The 20,337-nt window shown below is 43.3% G+C and overlaps 1 protein-coding gene across 4 annotated transcripts in view; it reads left to right on the top strand.

The window, feature by feature from the left end:
- The window catches only part of MDM2 (MDM2 proto-oncogene), a 40,474-nt gene that overhangs the window by 7,241 nt on the left and 12,896 nt on the right, over positions 1–20,337 (top strand). For 2 of the 4 annotated variants that reach the window (XM_073651768.1, XM_073651766.1), the window contains exons 6-9: positions 4,333–4,397; positions 4,476–4,548; positions 4,657–4,817; positions 9,265–9,426. In XM_073651768.1, coding sequence (XP_073507869.1) covers positions 4,333–4,397; positions 4,476–4,548; positions 4,657–4,817; positions 9,265–9,426 — 461 coding nt within the window. Of the gene's footprint in view, positions 1–4,332; positions 4,398–4,475; positions 4,549–4,656; positions 4,818–9,264; positions 9,427–18,862; positions 19,222–20,337 lie in introns of all 4 variants that reach the window. The other 2 variants (XR_012251209.1, XM_073651767.1) reach the window with 2 other exon arrangements.

The raw sequence follows: 20,337 nt of genomic DNA, 5'->3' as shown, positions 1-20,337 counted from the left end.
CACCATATGCACATAGCCTAACAGGCCTCCTGTCAGTGTAAAACGACTGGTCTTGCATCTGCAATCCTATGTATTGTATGGTTTTCGACAAATGAGAGTTGAGAAAAGGTCACACTCCATAGAGAGTGAAGAAAATGTAATTTGTAAAAGTGTAAATAATAAAAATAAAAAATAAATTATTCGAAAAATATTTTGCCATTAAAAACAAAAGAATTCAAAGTACACATAATTGGTTCTGCTCTGTCTAGATCTACCCAACCTATAAAACTCTACCATTATTTAATTCCTATGGTGAAAAATGTAGGGATGAAATAATAAAAAACATGGCAAAATGTAGCTTTTTCATCATTCTGACAACATAAAGTGATATTACTCAAAACATTCACCATCACTCGAAGTAAGCCCTTAGCCCTATACGGCTCTGTCTGCAAAAAAATATAAAAGCTATAATTATCTGAAAATAGTGATGCAAAAGTAAATTGTTTAAAAAAAAAAGTTTTAAATGTGCAAAAGTAGCAAAACCTAAAAAATTAAACTTAAGTAAGGCTATGTTCACACGTAACGTTTTTACAATGTTTTTTGTCTACAGCAAAAACCTGTTTTTTTTGGCAGCAAAAATGCTGCATTCAAAATGCAGTTTTTGCAGAGTTTTTCTTTTTTCTTTTATGGGGTGTGCAGATTACATGTGGGATTTGTCTACAGTACACATTTAGTAAAGTTTTATTCACCAATAACGCAGTAAAACTTGGTATATGTGCTATTTTCATTCTGCTGTTTTGGCACTTTAGGGTCTCTGCAAATGATGCACCCAAAAGCAAAATGACGCTCCTTCTCTTCTGGGCCCTGCCATGTGCCCCAAACAGTAGAGCGGGATAACATAATAATGTTCGGGGTCATTTTTCTTTTAGCAATGGTAAAGATGAAATCCTTTTTGAGCTAAATCTACTTATAGTAACAAAAGTCATTTTTAATTTTTGCACGGCCCAATAGTAAAGAAATTTGAAAAATTTGTAGGAAAAAAAAAAAAGATTGATTTGTGGTCTAGGTCACAAAAAAATCACAGCCTTCATTATCGTCCCAATTTCCCCATCCCCAACAGCCAGAGCCCATCTGTGTCTATAACTACACGTTCAACACAGGGGGAACAGGAAATCATTATTCGCTGGGTCACCTTACAGTCATCTCTGCACCCCCTTTTTTTGTTTCCCTGCAGAGCATAATGTCATCAGAAACTCCCCTTCACATGTGCCCCTTCTGTGTTTGGTCCCTTGTGTCTTTTCACCTCTGCTCCCATATCATCCATATACTGCATAAAGACCCAAACCCCTCACTTGTCACCAACCACTCTTCCTTTGTCTGACCAGTCCCATCAACACTTGGGAAAAAAAAAAAAGGAATGCCATGTTGTCTGCACAATCCTAAGTCTTCTACTACAGTTTTTGTCATCTAATCTGAAAGCAGCATAAGGTAGAGACATAGACCCTGATTCCAATGATGTTTTAATTACTGGGTTGCTTGATGTAGTTTTGATAAAATCACTTTTATCAGCAAGAGATTATGACTAGAGGACTAGTAAATCTGCTCCTAGTCCTCCATATTCTTGAGCTCTGTATAACCTCATCGCTCACCACAGATTGGCAGCTTTTTGTCTGCAGCTTTCTGTGTACACAATGTTTAATCAGTGGTGTGGGTGGGGTAATATAGATCTCAGCAGTCAGAGAACTGGTAAATCTGCAACAGATAAAACAGAGTTTATCAAAATGATAATATGCGGCCCAGTGACGCACTGCTGGAATCGGGGTCTCTAGCCGCAAATTATTGTGCGCTCAGGTGGAATAGCAAAAACCTAGTGATAGATTCCCTTATGTTTCAGCTAAGTAATATCTGTTATTCTTTATTATCAATGGTCCTCATCGGGATAATGGTAATTTTTTTTTTTAATTGCTATTATGAACTATGAAGAAGAATTAAATTCTAGAAATCAAGATGATGTAATGTGTTAATTAGTACACCCCATTAATAAAATGATATCTAGACGTATAGAGATATATATGTATATTTATATCTTGGAAGGACAGGGTTAAATCTTAGCTCTGCAGGGTTTGATTAGAGGCACATGCCTTTTGCCTAGATTGGAACCAGGAAATAGGTTCACCTTGTGTCAGGCTGCAAGGGGATGCCGAGCTGGTGAGTGACCAGCAAATCTGAACTGTATCTGGGAGGGAAAAAAGAAAGACCTCTGGTAGTAGTAGTAATAATAATAATAATAAATATTATGATTTATATAGCACCATTGATTCCATGATGCTGTACATAAGAAGGGGTTACATACCAAATACAGATATCACTTACATTAAACAAACTAGCAGTGATAGACTGGTACAGCGGGAAGAGGACCCTGCCCTTGCGGGCTTACATTCTACTGGCATTAGCAGTCTCCGCTAGAAGCAGAGTGAGAAAGGACTGTAATCTGTTGGGGTGAGCCTGCACTGACATATGTGCCTGCTGAATTAACTGTTGATTTGCTATTATACCTTTGTTCCCAGAAGAGACTGTCTTTGCTTTGAATCCCTTTGGATTGTTATGAAGTCAAACTGCATGTTTGGACCAAACCGCATTGCCTGTGTGAACGATAATATATATTTTATTAATTATACATATATAAATAATCAAAAGCTGGGTATTGAGAATTTGGGGTTACAGTATAATTTACCCCTTAAAGGGAACATGTCACGTCATTTGGAGAATGTAACCTGTCCCTTGGTTGTTGTTTGTGATGCAACGTCAATCACTGAATGCTTTTTTTCTTGAAAATCGGCGCTATAATCATTTGCCAAAGCCAATTTATATAGTTATATCTTAGTGGCTCGTTCAGTCTTAGGCTTGTTCTTCACTGCATTCAGTCTGGCTTGTCGCCGCCCACTCAATTTGAATAATTTCCCCGTGTTTGCTGCGACATCACATAAATATCTGCTTTCAGATTTCGCGCTTGCGCAGTGCGGCGTGAGCCACGCTTGCGCAGTGTGTATGCCAGTATCCACACTTGCAGAATGTGTTTTGAAGCCCTGCTTGTGCATTGTCCATCGGCGATTCGCGCATGCGCCGTGATCGGCTCCCCGCGAGTGCGCAGTGAACCTGTGTTTAGTTCCCAGTCTAACTGACTGTGTGTGCTCGTGCACTGCTCATAGACTTTGACTAAACGAGCAAGTCAGATATAAGTATATAAAGTGGTTTTTGCAAATGACTATAGTGCCGATTTTCATGAAAAAGCATGTTAGTGATGCACCGTTCCACTGGTGTCAGCACTCGCGTTCCTGGTGGTTTATTTGACAATTCAGCCTGGTGCCCAATTACTGCTGGCGTCACTGTCTTCTCCACATGTGAACCCTGGGAAGCTTTTTTTATTTCATCTCTTTCAAACATTGGGAATGAGAAGGGGTTGTCCTAGCAGTGGACAACCTCTTTAATAAGTGATTATACAGCCATCTTGACATGGATTTTCAAAGTAAATGGAGCATCCTGTTCAGGTCTAAGAGATCAATTTAATAACTTATGTACATGTAGTGGATCGGGCAGCATGTTTCAGCTGTCAGGTTCGCTTTAAAGGGACAGAATGACTGCTCACCCCAAGTACAGGCATATGATGCGTAGCCAATGGTTTTTATACACCTTCCCACCTGTTGGTTTCCATCTAACTCTGCTGTTCTCTGGCTCTATGAAGCCAGAGCTGTCATCAAAGAGGGGGGGGGGGGGGTGGAGATAGAAGGAAAACAAGCAGGTGGGAAGGTGTGTAGAAATGTTTGGCCCCGCCATGGTGCACCATATGCCTGTACTTAGTTTGGACAGTCACTCTGTGCTAGTTACAAGGTAACAAAAAACTTTTTAGCTTTTTGTTATCATGTAACTGGCATAAGAAATTCCTATTTTGGGAAAAAAACGTTGCTGCTTTACTTTTTACTGCATTTTTGACAATAAATAATTGGAATAACTACTCGGTGGCCTTGGATACACTTGCATTTCTGGATTTGCTAACAATTTGGTGGGAAGTTGTTCCAAGTAAGCACGGGCCCTGTGGTGTGGTGCATGGAAAAAACCTTATAGACAGTCATTCTGTGCTGATAGACTCACATTAAGATTTTGCATTTTTAGTTTAGTTACAGCATACTACACCCACGTTCTTTAATATTAGACATAATCCCTCAGCGGAGACTTGTTTTGTCTTCTATGAAGAGGGGTGCTTATGTGTGGACATTTTCAGTGACCCATTGCTCCAAGCTAGTTTGCTTTTTGAGTGTGCTATTCCTGCACCATTAATAAAGTGTCTTCTTGCAGATTGCTGCGTAGAAACTTTTGTGAAAGAAGCAAGCCGTTTATCACAACCAGAGAGCTCTGTACAGGTACGTCTGCTACAAAAAAATATTATTTGCTAATCTTGCATATTGGAATTGGCATAATGTATTCCTTCCTTATTATAGGAGTCATCTGAGGAGGTGCAAGAGAAGATAACTCCTTCTGATTCATCTCCTAAGAAAAACCCAAGTGAATCTGGTAATTTTCTTAGTATTCAGCATCTGAATATGACAGTGGCCCTGCACAACAGGTGTGTTTTCTAAAGAGTTGCTTATGGAGTTTATTATTTTCTTTTATTTTGCTTAGAAGAAAATTCTTCAAATGGTCAACCATCAGAGCAACAGAGAAAAAGACATAAGTCAGACAGTATCTCATTAACCTTTGATGAGAGCCTCTCGTGGTGGGTGATAAGTGGCTTGCGCTGTGATAGAAATAGCAGTGACTCAACAGACTCCTCTACTAATGCAGTAAGTAAGGCTATTAGATGGTAATATTCTAACCAGATAGTTTAATAATGTTCAGCTAGGGTTGCTTGTGAAAATGCAGGAGGTATTGTAAGAATTATGGCAGGTATGAGTCTTTTTTTTTTTTTTTTTGCTGGTATATAGACTGTACTATTACTGGTGAAAACATGTTATTTTATGCAATTCTATAGTTTCAGTGATTAAATGGTGGTGGCTGGTACGCACAATTTTTAATCATGAGTGTCGGGTATCAATTCTCTGGACCCCAGGATGGGTAATAAATAGTGTGCAGCACAATTGCTCGTTATTAGAGTTTGCATAGGGTGCTTGGGTATGCACCGAGTATCACAGGTGCTCGAGCAACAAGTTCAAGTCCCCACGGCCGTATATTGTGCGGCTTTTAGATATCCACAAAACATGCGGGGATTGCCTGAAATGCACTGGCAATCCCCGCATGTTTTGTGGCTACCAGCGGTAAAACATGCGGGCACTGGAACTCCAACATGTCACTCGAGCACCCGCGATACTCCGTGCATATCTGAGCACTCCAGGCAAACTCGAGTAATGAGAACTTGCACTCATCACTAGTAATAGATCGCTGAGACGCCCACAACCAGTAGAACGTTTGCCCAGAGTGCCACCCTCTTGTGGTCAGGGATTGGTTATTGTAGACATCACGTTGGTATACAGTATTGTTAGACAAGATCTGTGAGGTGGGTCATTTTTGAAGAGCCCAGTGGTGTAAAAGAAAGTGAGAAGCGTAAGATGAATATGTCACAACATTTACATTTCAAGCCATAAAAGGCTGTTTTTATATTTCTGATCACCCCTCTAAATAAGAATCCGTCACAAGGTTTTTGCCACCTAAATTTGAGAACCGTATAGTGTAGAGACCAACTCTGATTCTATCAAGGTGTCTCTTACTGGGCTGCTTACTGTTCGATTAAAAATCCTGATTAATCAACTGGAGATTCACTAGAGAGTAGTAAACCTTCTGCCATATAGTCCTAAATATGTGATTCAGACGGAACCCTCGGTGGGCGGAAGATTCCCTATAATGAGGCTGATGGAGACACTGTGGACGCCGTCTGGCCTATGATCCGACGGTGTCCATCTTTTTAAGTGTGCATGAAAGCACGGTCAGCCACAGTTTTGTGCACATCTGAAAAGGACAATGCTGAACAGAGGTTAGGCGGAGTCCAGAGTAACTCTGCTGCCTCATTACAGCGAATGGACCTGATCAGTGTGTGTGTGGGGGGGGAGGGGATCATCTGAACCACGTCATTTGGAGGTTTTGCTGGAAACCCCAATGCAAGTGCTCAGCGTAAGGCGCAGGATAAATATCCAAAATGTTCCTAACAAAAGCTTAAGCTCAATCCACAAAAAAAAAAAAGCAAGTCCACGCTCTGGTCCGCCATCTAATAACCTAAATATAGGGGGCTTCCACGTTACTGGTAGCACAAAGGCTCTGAAAGCGTCCCGTCCCCCCCCCCATCTCACCCACAGTGTGCCTAAACCACATTTAGCATCCACTTGTATTGCATTTCCGTAGAGATGAGAGCCCGCCTAATTTACAGATGCATGTCTCCAGAAGCACAAGCTTATCACTACAATGTATGGACACTACAATGGCTGATTTGCAATTTTCACTCCGCAACATCCACTGCTGCTTGTTTCTGGAGAACACCCATGGAGTCAAAATCATCATTACACCTGTAGATAAATTCCCAGAAGGGTGTAATTTCTAAAATGAGCTCACTTGATGGGGGATTCTGCTCTTCTGGCACTTAGAGCCTCTGTATATGGAGTCTGCAAACTATTCTACGATAATTTGTTCTACAAAAGTCAAATAGTGCTCCGTCCCTCCCGAGTCTCGCCGTGTGGCTAAGCAGTACTGTACAGCCACATATAGGGTATCGTCATGTTCAGCAGAGAAAAATTTTGTGCCATTTTCACCCATTTCCCCATGTGAAATGTAAAATCTGGGGTTAAAACAAATTTTTTGTGATATAAAAATGTAATTATTTTTTCCTCACTGTCCAATGGTATAAAATTCTGTGACACACCCATGGTGGCAATATGATCACTGCACCACCAGATTAATTCCTTTAGAGGTATACCATATTTTTCAGATTATAATACGCACTTTTTTTCACCAAAATTTGAAGGGAAAAAGGGGTGTGCTTCTTATAATCCGAATTGTAGCTGCCCTTGCTAACCAGCTGCGGTGGGTCCCAGGGTCGCTGCTGCGAGAAGCCTCTGGCGGCGGACGCAGGAGTCCATGTTGGTTGGAAGAGGTGATCGGTGTGGGGGCTCCACCGACATTTTATGACAGCCCGGAGCCCCGCACCTTCCATACTTTCTAATGCGGTGGACTCCAGGAAAATGGCCACCTCCGGAGGCTCATGTGTAGATTGAGATCTCGGCACAGAGATTTCATCTCCCGAGATCTCGGCTCCCGAGATCTCAATTATGCATGCGCCGCCTCCGGCGGCCATTTTCCCGGGGTCCACCGCATTAGAAATTATGGAAGGTGCGGGGCTCCAAGCTGTCCTAAAATGTTGGCAGCGCTCCGCACTGCCAATCACATTGTCCTACCAACATGGGGCCCGTAGCCATGGTCCCACTCCTGCCGCTGAAGAACACCCCCGTCCTACCAGTCTGCATCCCGCAGCATCTCCTGCCTCTGCCAGCAGCGACCTTCTACCTCAGACCCCGCTCCACTGCCACTTCCAAGGTAAGCTACCGCAAAAGCTGATTATAATACACACCATTTTATTAAAATATTTTTTCCAATTTTCCTCCCCAAAATACGGTAGTCATTTATGGTGGGTTCTGCTGTTCTGGCACTTCAGGGGGGCTCTGCCAATGTGTCATGGCTCCCTCAAGCCATTCTAGCAAAATCTGAATTCCTTCCCTTCTGAGCTGTGAACTGTGCCTCAAAAGTAGTTTTCGACCACATATGGGGTATTTTTGTACTCGGGAGAATCTGCTTAACAAATTGTACAGTCCAATTTCTCCTATTATTCCTTTTTGATAATTAAAAACTTGGGGCCAAAACAACATTTTAGTGGAAAAATGGTAAGTTATCATTGACTCAGCCCAAAGTTATGCAGTTTTGTTAATCGTCTACACCCCTAGATGAATTCCTTGAGAGGTGCAGTTTCCAAAATAGGGTCACTTGTGGGGCTTTCTGCTGTTTTTGGCATGTCAGGGTCTCGTCAAATGTGACATATTATCCGCAATCTATTCCAGACAGAATTGCGCTCCAGAATTCAATTAGTGTTCCTTCCCTTCTGAGCCCAGCCGTGTGTCCAAAAAGTAGTTTTCCCCCACATATGGGGTATCTGTGTACTCAGGAGAAATTGCACAACAATTTATATGGTGCAATTTCTTCTGTTACCATTGTGAAAATGAAAAAATTGGGGCTAGATCAATATTTTGGTAGGGGTTGACATTATTCTATCAATTTTTTAACTTTCACCACCAAAAATCTGATATTGTGCTTCATATTATCAATACATGAAAACTGTTTGCAAAATGTGGCATCTTAAAGGTGAGGATTATCTAGATTGTATTAATAATTGATTACTTTGGGGCATAACATATGTTTGTGTGTCTGTAATATTAAATATATATACATAATAGAGTAATTGTGTATATTGTTTCTTGTGTTCCTGTTTGTTCCACACAGGAACAAACGGTATACCGTGTTCACTGAAACCATCATACCTTTTTCTCTTTAGGACTGGGAGTAATGTTCTTTTGGACACTGAGTCCTTCTATTTCTTCCCCCTTCTCACTTGTACAGCCTGTGTACACTGATGAAGGTCCTGTCTGTGACCGAAATGTCTACTTTATTTCTCTACTTTGTGTGACTGCAAATACAATTTAAAAATGTATTAAGCATATTTATGCTTTAAGTTTCTACATTATATATCATTGGTTTTGGACCCTACTTGTGCACCTACTCCAGGCATGCCATGGTCCATATTTACGGTATTCACAGGAGGTTCACAATGACAGACGTCTTCTGCAGACCCCCAGCTGTCATGAAAACGATCGGCGCCCCGCGATCACATGACAGTGGTGCTGATGGGCGGTATTTATGACTCACTTCTAGTTGGTGCGTGCTAAATCTGCAGCAAAATCCTCAATCACAAACTATCTTGAAATAAAAAAGAAATTTAGCCTGGTCCTCTACTGGTCACTGGATTTGGGATACCTTACACATGACCACTGTGGCCAATCATAGGCTGAAACGCTCATCTGACAATAGGTCATTACTAAAGGTCCATTGTGCTGAGGGCACCTGGAGATCACTCAAGCATTTAACGGCAGCGCCAAGGGAGGCTAATAGTGTTACTTTTTACAGTTTTAGGGTGCAGTATTATGGTAAGGGACATTTTTAATGGCATATTTCTAAGTATTTCTTTCCTATTTCCTGTAGGATCAGGAGGCCCAATCAGTAGCTGATGACTCAGATTGGTTGGATGAAGATTCTGATTCTGATCAGTTTAGTGTTGAGTTTGAGGTTGAGTCTGTATATTCAGATGATTATAGCCCTAGTGGAGATGAAGAGGGTCTCACAGATGAAGATCTAAATGATGAGGTAAGACCATTGTAGATTGCATGTAAAAGCATGTCTCGTGCCTGGCTGTTACTAGTCACGTGCTTGCTGTCCTTGAAACTTTTCCAACACTCAAAACGGAGAACTGTAATTTCGAATGGCAGAGGAAAACCCAGATTTTTGGCTTTACAACACAGGATAGGAGGCAGGTGTTTATTTCAAGCCTTAAAGGGGAGGTCTGGCACCTAAAATGTATTTTCTAACTATCTATCTTTCTTACACTTTGTGTAATAACGCTCATTACAAATGCCCTACACGTTTTCCTATCTATGTAATTATCATTATTATTATAGCGCCATTTATTCCATGGCGCTTAACATGTGAAAAAAGGGTATACATAGCAAAAACAATTACAATAATCTTGAACACAGTGTGACGGCGACTGGTACAGGAGGAGCGAGGACCCTGCCCGCAAGGGCTCACAGTCTACAAGGAATGGGTGAGGATATAGTAGGTGAGGGTAAGACTGGTTGTGGCGTGGTATGGTGGAGTGATGGTAAATGCAGGTTGTAGGCTTGTCGCAAGAGGTGGGTCTTCAGGTTCCTTTTGAAGGTTTCCACGGTCGGCAAGAGTCTGATGTGTTGGGGTAGAGAGTTCCAGAGTAGGGGGGAAGCACGGGAGAAATCTTGTATGTGATTGTGGGAGGAGGAGATAAGAGGGGAGTAGAGAAGAAGATCTTGTGAGGATCGGAGGTTGCGTGCGGGTATGTACCGGGACTAGGTCAGAGATATATGGAGGAGACAGGATGTGAATGGCTTTGTATACCATGGTTAGGGTTTTGAACTGGAGTCTCTGAGCAATGGGGAGCCAGTGTAGAGATTGACAGAGAGGAGAGGCCGGGGAATAGTCTGGCAGCAGAGTTTAGGATGGATTGGAGGGGTGCGAGAGTGTTCGAAGGGAGGCCACAGAGCAGGAGGTTGCAGTAGTCAAGGCGGGAGATGATGAGGGCGTGCACTAGTGTTTTTGCAGATTCATGGTTGATGAATGTGCGGATCCGGGAGATATTTTTGAGTTTGAGCTGTCCGGAAGTGGAAAGGGCTTGGATATGTGGTTTGAAGGAGAGTTGTCCCCAAGGCAGCGAGTTTGAGGGACTGGGGAGAATGGGCAGCTATTGACGTTGATGGATAGGTCAGTTGGGGGGGGTTGAATGGGATGGCGGAAAGATGATGAGTTCTCTTTTATCCATGTTAAGTTTTAGAAATCTAGCAGAGAAGAAGGATGAAATAGCAGACAGACATTGTGGGATTTTGGTTAGTAGAGAGCAGATATCGGGTCCAGAGAGGTAGATCTGTGTGTCATCAGCATAGAGGTGATAATGAAAGCCATGAGACTCTATGAGCTGTCCCAGGCCTAAGGTGTAGATGGAGAAGAGTAGGGGTCCTAGAACTGTTCCTTGGGGGACACCGAAAGATAGGGGGCGAGATGAGGTGGTGTGTGAGTGGGAGACTCTGAATGTCCTGTCTGTTAGGTATGAGGAGATCCAGGATAGGGCCAAGTCTGTGATGCCGAGAGATGAGAGAGTTTGTAGTAAGCGGGAATGGTCCACTATGTCGAAGGCAGATGACAGGTCTAGGAGGAGGAGGACAGAGTAGTGTTTCTTGGATTTGTCAGTTAGTAGGTCGTTGGTGACTTTAGTCTGCAGTTTCAGTAGAATGGTGCGGTCGGAAACCAGATTGTAGGCGGTCGAAGAGGGAGCAGGAGGAGAGGTGGGAGGACAGTTCAGAATGGACGTGTTGTTGCAGTAGTTTTGAGGCATAGGGGAGAAGTGATATGGGGCGATAGCTAGTCAGAGAGGATGGGTCAAGGGATGGCTTTTTGAGGATGGGTGTGATTGAGGCATGTTTGAAGCATGAGGGGAAGATGCCAGTTGTTAATGACAGGTTGAAGAGGTGGGCTAGGGTTGGGATGAAGATAGTGGTAAGGTTTGGGATGAGGTGGGACGGAATTGGGTGAAGTTTACAGGTGGTGAGGTGTGATTTGGAGAGTAAAGAGGAAAATTGATCTTCCGTAATGGTGGAGAAGGTGGTTTTGGAGGAGGAGGGTTGAGTAGCCGTGGGGACTTTAGGCAAAAGCTTTGTCTGATGGTATCAATCTAATGCTTATAGAATGAGGCAAAGTCTTCGGCTGAAATGAGAGGAGAGGGAGGAGGCACTGGGGGACGGAGGAGAGAATTGAAGGTGTTGAACAGTTGTTTGGGGTTGTGAGACAGGGAGGATATGAGAGATGTGAAGTATGTTTGTTTTGCTGTAGTGAGTGTGGACTTGAAGGTAGTGAGGGACTGTTTGAATACGATGAAGTGCTTATTGGAGTGGGACCTTTTCCATCTACGCTCAGCACCCCTGGAGGCCCGTCGCAGTTCTTTAGTTAGGCTGGTGTGCCAGGGTTGTCTGTTGATTGTGCGAGCTTTGGTATGTGTGAGGGGGGCGACCGAGTTGCAGCTGTTGTGGTGTTGTATAAAGTGGCAGCAACATCTGCATCATGTAAGGACCTACTGTCTGTAAGAGGGAGGAGGGATTCCGAGAGTGAGTGTAGGTCAAGGTGTTTAAGATTTCTGCGAGGGTATGCAAGTTTATGGAGTGGGGATTGTTGCCCTGGAGAGGAGAGGGTAGAGAATGTAAGTAGGTAGTGGTCAGAGAGAGGGAGAGGTGAGTTAGAGAGGTTAGATAGGGAACAGAGGCGGGTGAAGATGAGGTCCAATGTGTGGCCATCTTTGTGAGTGGCTGCGGAAGACCACTGAGTAAGGCCGAAGGAGGAAGTGAGGGATAGAAGCTTAGAGACAGCTGGGAGGGAAGTGTCAGTAGGGATGTTGAAGTCACCCATGAGGATAGTGGGGATGTCAACGGAGAGGAAATGAAGTCGCCAAGTGGTAAAGTGGTCAAAGAAGGTGGTGGGTGATCCTGGGGGGCGGTAAATGACAGCCGGTTGGAGGGGGAGTAAATGCGCACACAGTGCACTTCAAAAGAGGGGAGAGTAATGGAGGGTGGCAGTGGGATATGGGTGAAGGAGCAGTTATCTGATAGAAGGAAACCTATTCCTCTACAATGCTTGCCGGGGGGGGGGGGGGTATGGGAAAGGTGGAATCCACCATACAAAAGTGCTGCAGGAGAGACCGTGTCAGAGGGGGTGAGCTAGGTTTCAGTGATGCCGAGGACTGAAAGCTTGTTAGTGATGAAGAGATTGTGAATATAGGAAAGTTTGTTGCAGACGGAGCGAGCGTTCCATAGAACTCCTGTTAGTAGGACTGGGGGAGCAGGGGCTGGGCGGATGGGTATAAGGTTAGAAGGGTTACGAGAGTTTGGGATAGATCGTGGGTAGGAGGTGGAAGTGATTGTAGGGATGTAATGAGGAGGGCTAGGATTTGGAGAGATGTTGCCGGCAGTGAGGAGGAGCAGAGAAAGCGTTAGTAGGTGGGAGCAGGAGGGCATGAGGTGGCTGTCTCTGTTTGGAGACAAAGGATTGTATGTTGAGGAATAGCTCTGAGGAGGAGGTGAGATGGGTGGGGAGAATGGAGGGAGAGATGAAGAGTTCATTACTAGGTGTAGGGATTAGGGGTGGTTGTAAAAAGTGAAGGATTAAGGGGGTGAGAGTGAAAACAAAGACAAATATTGTTTACTGTGACTCAGTTACCTTCCGTTCACTTCAGGTTCAATTCAGGATTAATTCATATTTCTCACACTTAAGGTGATGGACACTGACTAAAGTCTAACAGACTCCTGGCCCACAATAGATTTTTAACAGAATGCATTCAGCTGTGATCCAGAGGGGAGTGGTCTGTGCTCACCTTGATCAGCTGATTAAAGCTGAAACAGATGCTGGATAGTCAAAGGCTAAGTAAACAACGTCATAAATGAAAGTGGGGGTAGCTTGTGTTACTTGAAGAACATACCATTAGTAAATAGGAGCAGATCTCTAAATGTACTCCCTGTGACATTTCATTTGAGAGGAGTCTTAAATGTGACGTCAAAGGAGGCTGCGGCTGCAGTCCGCACCTCGTCCATCGTCCCTCCTGGAACAGTTCTCCACAGGGGGCAGCACTGCAGTTACTCACTAGTTTTTTTGCATCGCTGCCCTCCTATAAAGGCGTCACGGTTGAAAGATGCTGTGGCAGATATGAGCGCCACACCTACACTCGGTTTCTATCTTTACTGCCTTAGCTTCTGCGAAAGAAGACGTCATTAGGGGGCAGAGATAGGAGCAGTGAGTGACACCAGCGCTGCCCCACAGCTTCTAGCACTGCCCGAGTCACTTAACAGGGGGTGGTGATTGAAGCAGTTAGTGATACCAATGCCACCTCCTGATGACTCATTTGAGGGTGGTGCTAGAAGCTGTGGGGTGGCACTGGTGTCATTTACTGCTTCCATCTCTGCCCCCTGACAACTTCTTTCACAGAAGCTGCGGTGGAGATAGAAGCAGTGAGCCGGCGCTGCACTCACATTTGCCACAGAACCCATCACCCAGGATCCAGGACATTGTCAGAGGAGGCAGCAATTCAAGAAACTAGTGAATAGCTGCAGTTCTGCCCCCTGATGACATCCTGCTCCAGGAGGGGCAATGGACACTGCGGTGAGTGAGTACAGCCCCAACCGCCTGAGATGTCACATTTGAGACTCCTCTCAAACAAAACATCACAGGAAGTACAGTAAAAAAAGCACTTTTAAAGATTAGGTAGATAAAGAAAAGTGTAGGGTATTGTGTATTAAAGCGAATTACATAAGTGGTTGGGGTATAAAGATGGATAGTTTAAATACATTTTAGGTGCTGGATCACCACTTTAATGAGTATTGACTGAAACATTTGGTACACAATACATATAATATTCTTATTAACACACACACACACACACACACACACACACACCACACCACACCACACCACACCACACCACACCACACCACACACACACTGCTCAAAAAAATAAAGGGAACACTCAAATAACACATCCTAGATCTGAATGAATGAAATATTCTCATTGAATACTTTGTGCTGACAACAAAATCACACAAAAATCATCAATGGAAATCAAATTTATTAACCAATGGAGGCCTGGATTTGGAGCCACCCCCAAAATTAAAGCGGAAAAACACACTACAGGCTGATCCAACTTTGATGTAATGTCCTTAAAACAAGTCAAAATGTTATTGTGTGTGGCCTTCACATGCCTGTATGACCTCCCTACAACGCCTGGGCATGCTCCTGATGAGGTTGCGGATGGTCACCTGTGGGATCTCCTCCAGGATGGCACATCAATGCGATCTGTGGCAAGAAGGTTTGCTGTGTCTGTCAGCTTAGTGTCCAGAGGCTGGAGGCGCTACCAGGAGACAGGCCAGTACACCAGGAAACGCGGAGGGGGCCGTAGGAGGGCAACAACCCAGCAGCAGGACCGCCACCTCCGCCTTTGTGCAAGGAGGAACAGGAGGAGCACTGCCAGAGCCCTGCAAAATGACCTCCAGCAGGCCACAAATGTACATGTGTCTGCACAAACGGTTAGAAACCGACTCCATGAGGGTGGTATGAGGGCCCAACGTCCACAGATGGAGGTTGTGCTCACAGCCCAACACCGTGCAGGACACTTGGCATTTGCCACAGAACACCAGGATTGGCAATGTCGCCACTGGCGCCCTGTGCTCTTCACAGATGAAAGCAGGTTCACACTGAGCACATGTGACAGACCTGACAGAGTCTGGAGACGCCGTGGAGAGCGATCTACAGCCTGCAACATCCTTCAGCATGACCGGTTTGGCAGTGGGTCAGTAATGGTGTGGGGTGGCATTTCTTTGGAGGGCCGCACAGCCCTCCATGTGCTCGCCAGAGGTAGCCTGACTGCTATTGGTTATCAAGAGGAGATCCTCAGACCCCTTGTGAGACCATATGCTGGTGCGGTTGGCCCTGGGTTCCTCCTAATGCAGGACAATGCCAGACCTCATGTGGCTGGAGTGTGTCAGCAGTTCCTGCAAGATGAAGGCATTGAAGCTATGGACTGGCCCGCCCGTTCCCCAGACCTGAATTCGATTGAGCACATCTGGGACATCATGTCTCGCTCCATCAACCAATGTCACGTTGCACCACAGACTGTCCAGGAGTTGGCGGATGCTTTAGTCCAGGTCTGGGAGGAGATCCCACAGGAGACCATCCGCAACCTCATCAGGAGCATGCCCAGGCGTTGTAGGGAGGTCATACATGCACGTGGAGGCCACACACAATACTGAGCCTCATTTTGACTTGTTTTAAGGACATTACATCAAAGTTGGATCAGCCTGTAGTGTGTTTTTCCACTTTAATTTTGGGGGTGGCTCCAAATGCAGACCTCCATTGGTTAATAAATTTAATTTCCATTGATGATTTTTGTGTGATTTTGTTGTCAGCACATTCAACTTTGTTCAGAACAAAGTATTCAATGAGAATATTTCATTCATTCAGATCTAGGATGTGTTGAGTGTTCCCTTTATTTTTTTGAGCAGTGTATATACAGTACAGACCAAAAGTTTGGACACACCTTCTCATTTGAAGATTTTTCTGTATTTTCATGACTATGAAAATTGTACATTAACACATGTGGAATTATATACTTAACAAAAAAGTGTGAAACAACTTATATTCTAGGTTCTTCAAAGTAGCCACCTTTTGCTCTGATGACTGCTTTGCACACTCTTGGCATTCTCTTGATGAGTTTCAAGAGGTAGTTACCGGAAATGGTCTTGCAACAATCTTGAAGGAGTTCCCAGAGATGCTTAGCACTTGTTGGCCCCTTTGCCTTCACTCTGCAGTCCAGCTCACCCCAAACCATCTCGATTGGGCTCAGGTCTGGTGACTGTGGAGGCCAGGTCATCTGGCGTAGCACCCCATCACTCTCCCTCTTGGTCAAATAGCCCTTACACAGCCTGGAGGTGTGTTTGGGGTCATTGTCCTGTTGAAAAATAAATGATGGTCCAACTAAACGCAAACCGGATGGAATAGCATGCCGCTGCAAGATGCTGTGGTAGCCATGCTGGTTCAGTATGCCGTCAATTTTGAATAAATCCCCAACAGTGTCACCAGCAAAGCACCCCCACACCATCACACCTCCTCCTCCATGCTTTACGGTGGGAACCAGGCATGTAGAGTCCATCCGTTCACCTTTTCTGCGTCGCACAAAGACACAGTGGTTGGAACCAAAGATCTCAAATTTGGACTCATCAGACCAAAGCACAGATTTCCACTGGTCTAATGTCCATTCCTTGTGGTCTTTAGCCCAAACAAGTCTCTTCTGCTTGTTTCCTGTCCTTAGCAGTGGTTTCCTAGCAGCTATTTTACCATGAAGGCCTGCTGCACAAAGTCTCCTCTTAACAGTTGTTGAAGAGATGTGTCTGCTGCTAGAACTCTGTGTGGCATTGACCTGGTCTCTAATCTGAGCTGCTGTTAACCTGCGATTTCTGAGGCGGGTGACTCGGATAAACTTATCCTCAGAAGCAAAGGTGACTCTTGGTCTTCCTTTCCTGGGGCGGTCCTCATGCGAGCCAGTTTCTTTGTAGCACTTGATGGATTTTGCAACTGCACTTGGGGACACTTTCAAATTTTTCCCAATTTTTCGCACTGACTGACCTTCATTTCTTAAAGTAATGATGGCCACTCGTTTTTCTTTACTTAGCTGCTTTTTTATTGCCTTAATACAAATTCTAACAGTCTATTCGGTAGGACTATCAGCTGTGTATCCACCAGACTCCTGCACAACACAACTGATGGTCCCAACCACATATATAAGGCAAGAAATCCCACTTATTAAACCTGACAGGGCACACCTGTGAAGTGAAAACCATTTCCAGTGACTACCTCTTGAAGCTCATCAAGAGAATGCCAAGAGTGTGCAAAGCAGTCATCAAAGCAAAAGGTGGCTACTTTGAAGAACCTAGAATATAAGACATATTTTCAGTTGTTTCACACTTTTTTGTTAAGTATATAATTCCACATGTGTTAATTCATAGTTTTGATGCCTTCAGTGTGAATGTACAATTTTCATAGTGATGAAAATACAGAAAAATCTTTAAATGAGAAGGTGTGTCCAAACTTTGGTCTGTACTGTATATATCCTGATATGTTTACAATACTAAGGAATATCTTCTTATATCAGGATTTTTTAGCATTTCTTATGAAAACATTTATTGGAGGAGCTTCTTTGAATATTGCCATGGAGCTTGTATGAAGGCATTGTCGTTTTCACTATCATATTGTTTATATTACTTATTTCTGTAAGTGACCTCTCTAAATCTTTATTGCCCTTTCTTGGTTCTTTACACTGCTGTAATTCTGGTCTGTTGTTGAATTTTGGATTCTGTAGATGATCAGAAACATTGGGCCTTGCGTAAATGCATTTCAGTGAGTGGCCATCAGTCTTCACTGTTTCTTTGCTTTCCCACGCCACATGATGAGATGGCAGTGCAGCCTGTACCTCCCCACACATGCTGACCTCACAGATTGCCAGCAACAGCTGCCATTGTAGACAACTAGAAATTGCCTGCAAGGTATGCACTTGGAAAGTGGCCCAAATATCGGTTATGGAAGCAATTACCAATTTTAAAGTAATCTCCTCAAAATGTTGATACTGTAATCCCTCCTAATTTTCTATGGCATATGGTGTAGGTGTATTAAAATACTTACATCACACGTTTCTAATGCTGGTCCCCACATGGTCATATTGTCGCTAGGATCATGCTGAGAAGCTTTTACCTGACATTCCTTGCAATTCATCCTTGCTGCCATATTGCTTACATGTGACACTGGCTTTTCAACAACAAGGACATTCGTAAAAAATCAGTTTGAAAAGAATATGAGCTTGATATTTTTTTATGAACTGATTGCTTCTGTTAAGCAGACATGGTTTATATAACCTAAAGAACTCAGTAAAATCCAGGTTTTATAGATTAAATCCAGAAGTATTTAGAAGGTTGGAAAAAAAATAGTTGAAACAATCAAAACCTAAAGGGACGATTCCTCAAAGCTATTTATTCCCCATTTTTCAGTAAATTAGATGGTAAAATTAATAGTGACATTTGAAACTACGACTGACGGAAAAAATAAAAGCGCAAAACCAGAAAATTCATAGATGTTAAGGGGTTAAACTGCATGGTATTGAATTTACTGTGTCTTTTTTTTGTGTTCTGTTTGTTTCCACAGCAAAAACCCACATTAAAACACATCACTAAGTGCAGAAAATGTGCAAATGTTAGATGCAAAAATACTATGGATTCCTGTGCTTAAAATCCACCCCAAATACCAATCGTCTAAACCTTGTCTTCTTCTCACAACATGCCAGTGCTTCTAGTTTTGTTATAATAATGTTTATTTTCAGTTTTATCCGACTGTTTAAGCGCAGAGATTATTTTATTTTTATCCTTTATTTTACCCATTTAATATAATTAATTGTAGTTCCTATTCTGCATTCTAGTGACTAGTTTTTGTAACTCTGAGAAATGATTCGATCCCTAAATAATTAACTGTGAGAGAAAATAAAGAGGACATGTCACTGAAATCCATATTAACAGAGCAAGTTGTGAGGGTTCAGTGGCCTTCGAATGAACTACAGATAAGTTGTCATTTATTTTGCCTGATACCACCATAAAGGCCGACCATTCACAGTCCAGGCTCATCACCAGCCAATTTTATGTTAATGTTTGTAGGTTGTCTGACGTATGCACAGTATTGCCAATCAATCCACCACTTAATCGACATTTACATCACAACAGAGACCAGAATAAGCACCTCTATAACAGAAGTCAATTACATCTGAGGATATGAAGACCATAGGTATTCATGTTAGGCCTCTTTCACACTTTCTGATATTACCAGTACTGGAAAAAACAGTACCAGTGCTATCGGGTGTCCTTGTGCACCATCAGTTCCCATGTGCTGGGTGCTGAATCCAACTCTCTGTTTTAGCCTTTGCTGGTTAGTAAAAAATAGGAGGGACCCCATGTCATTTTTTGGGGGGTCCCCCCTTTACTAATCAGTAAAGGCTAAGCAAACAGCTCCAGTACGTGTGAAAACTGTCGCCACACGTACTGGAGACACTGACATGTGAAGGAGGCCTTTTACGGTACATGCAGACAGGGAAAAAAAGAAAAACATTTTTATGCAGCTAGCTAAAGTTTATAGCATTTAGGCTATGTTCCCACTATGAGCTTTTGATGTTGCAGCATTTCTGCACGGATTAGGTTTCTTGCGTTTTTTCATTGCATTTCTTTTACATCCCTTTTTATTGCATTTTTGGCGCTGTTTTTTTTCCTCATGTTGGTATGTCCTATTTTACGCAAAGCTTAAACCTCAATGAAACCTGGATCCAGCAGTCTTGACACCATCACCACCACTGCTGCTGCTCTCTCGTATGGTGGGCTACAATTCTCATACCACCCAGACCTGAGAACAGACCAGGTGGAGGTGTTTCTGATATGGGACAGATGGAAAAAAAAAATCACCATATCTGTTTTTAGTTGTTCTTCTCTCCTTACTCCATACTTTCTCTCTGACTATTGAATATTTTTGTATTTAGTATTGCTTAATAAAACATTTTCTATTACCCCTTGTGTTGTTTGGTTCTCCATCACTCCTAACGGGCTGCATTATTTTATAAATCTAGTATTACTATCTATTTTTGCAAGGTTGTACGTGGATAGAGATTCATTCTTTTTGGTTATATAGTTTAGTCCAGCGGCATACACCACTGTTTAGTGGTGCTTCTTTTGTTAAGAAGGTGGAGGTGTTGGTCTGCTCCTTTAATCACAACGTCCTTTCCATGTTATCTCACCGGTACCCTCATTTATGTTTCCTTCCTTTTGACGTCTACACCGTAGACTCTTCAAACCCTTCTCGCTGTGATCCCCATTGATGATACACTCTACCAATCTGCCACTCATTTTTCTTTAA

Source organism: Phyllobates terribilis, unplaced genomic scaffold (genome assembly GCF_046119375.1).
Source record: "Phyllobates terribilis strain yellow unplaced genomic scaffold, ASM4611937v1 Scaffold_11__3_contigs__length_659146591, whole genome shotgun sequence".
Classification (NCBI taxonomy): Eukaryota; Metazoa; Chordata; class Amphibia; order Anura; family Dendrobatidae; genus Phyllobates; species Phyllobates terribilis.
This window is presented reverse-complemented; position numbering and strand designations above follow the sequence as displayed.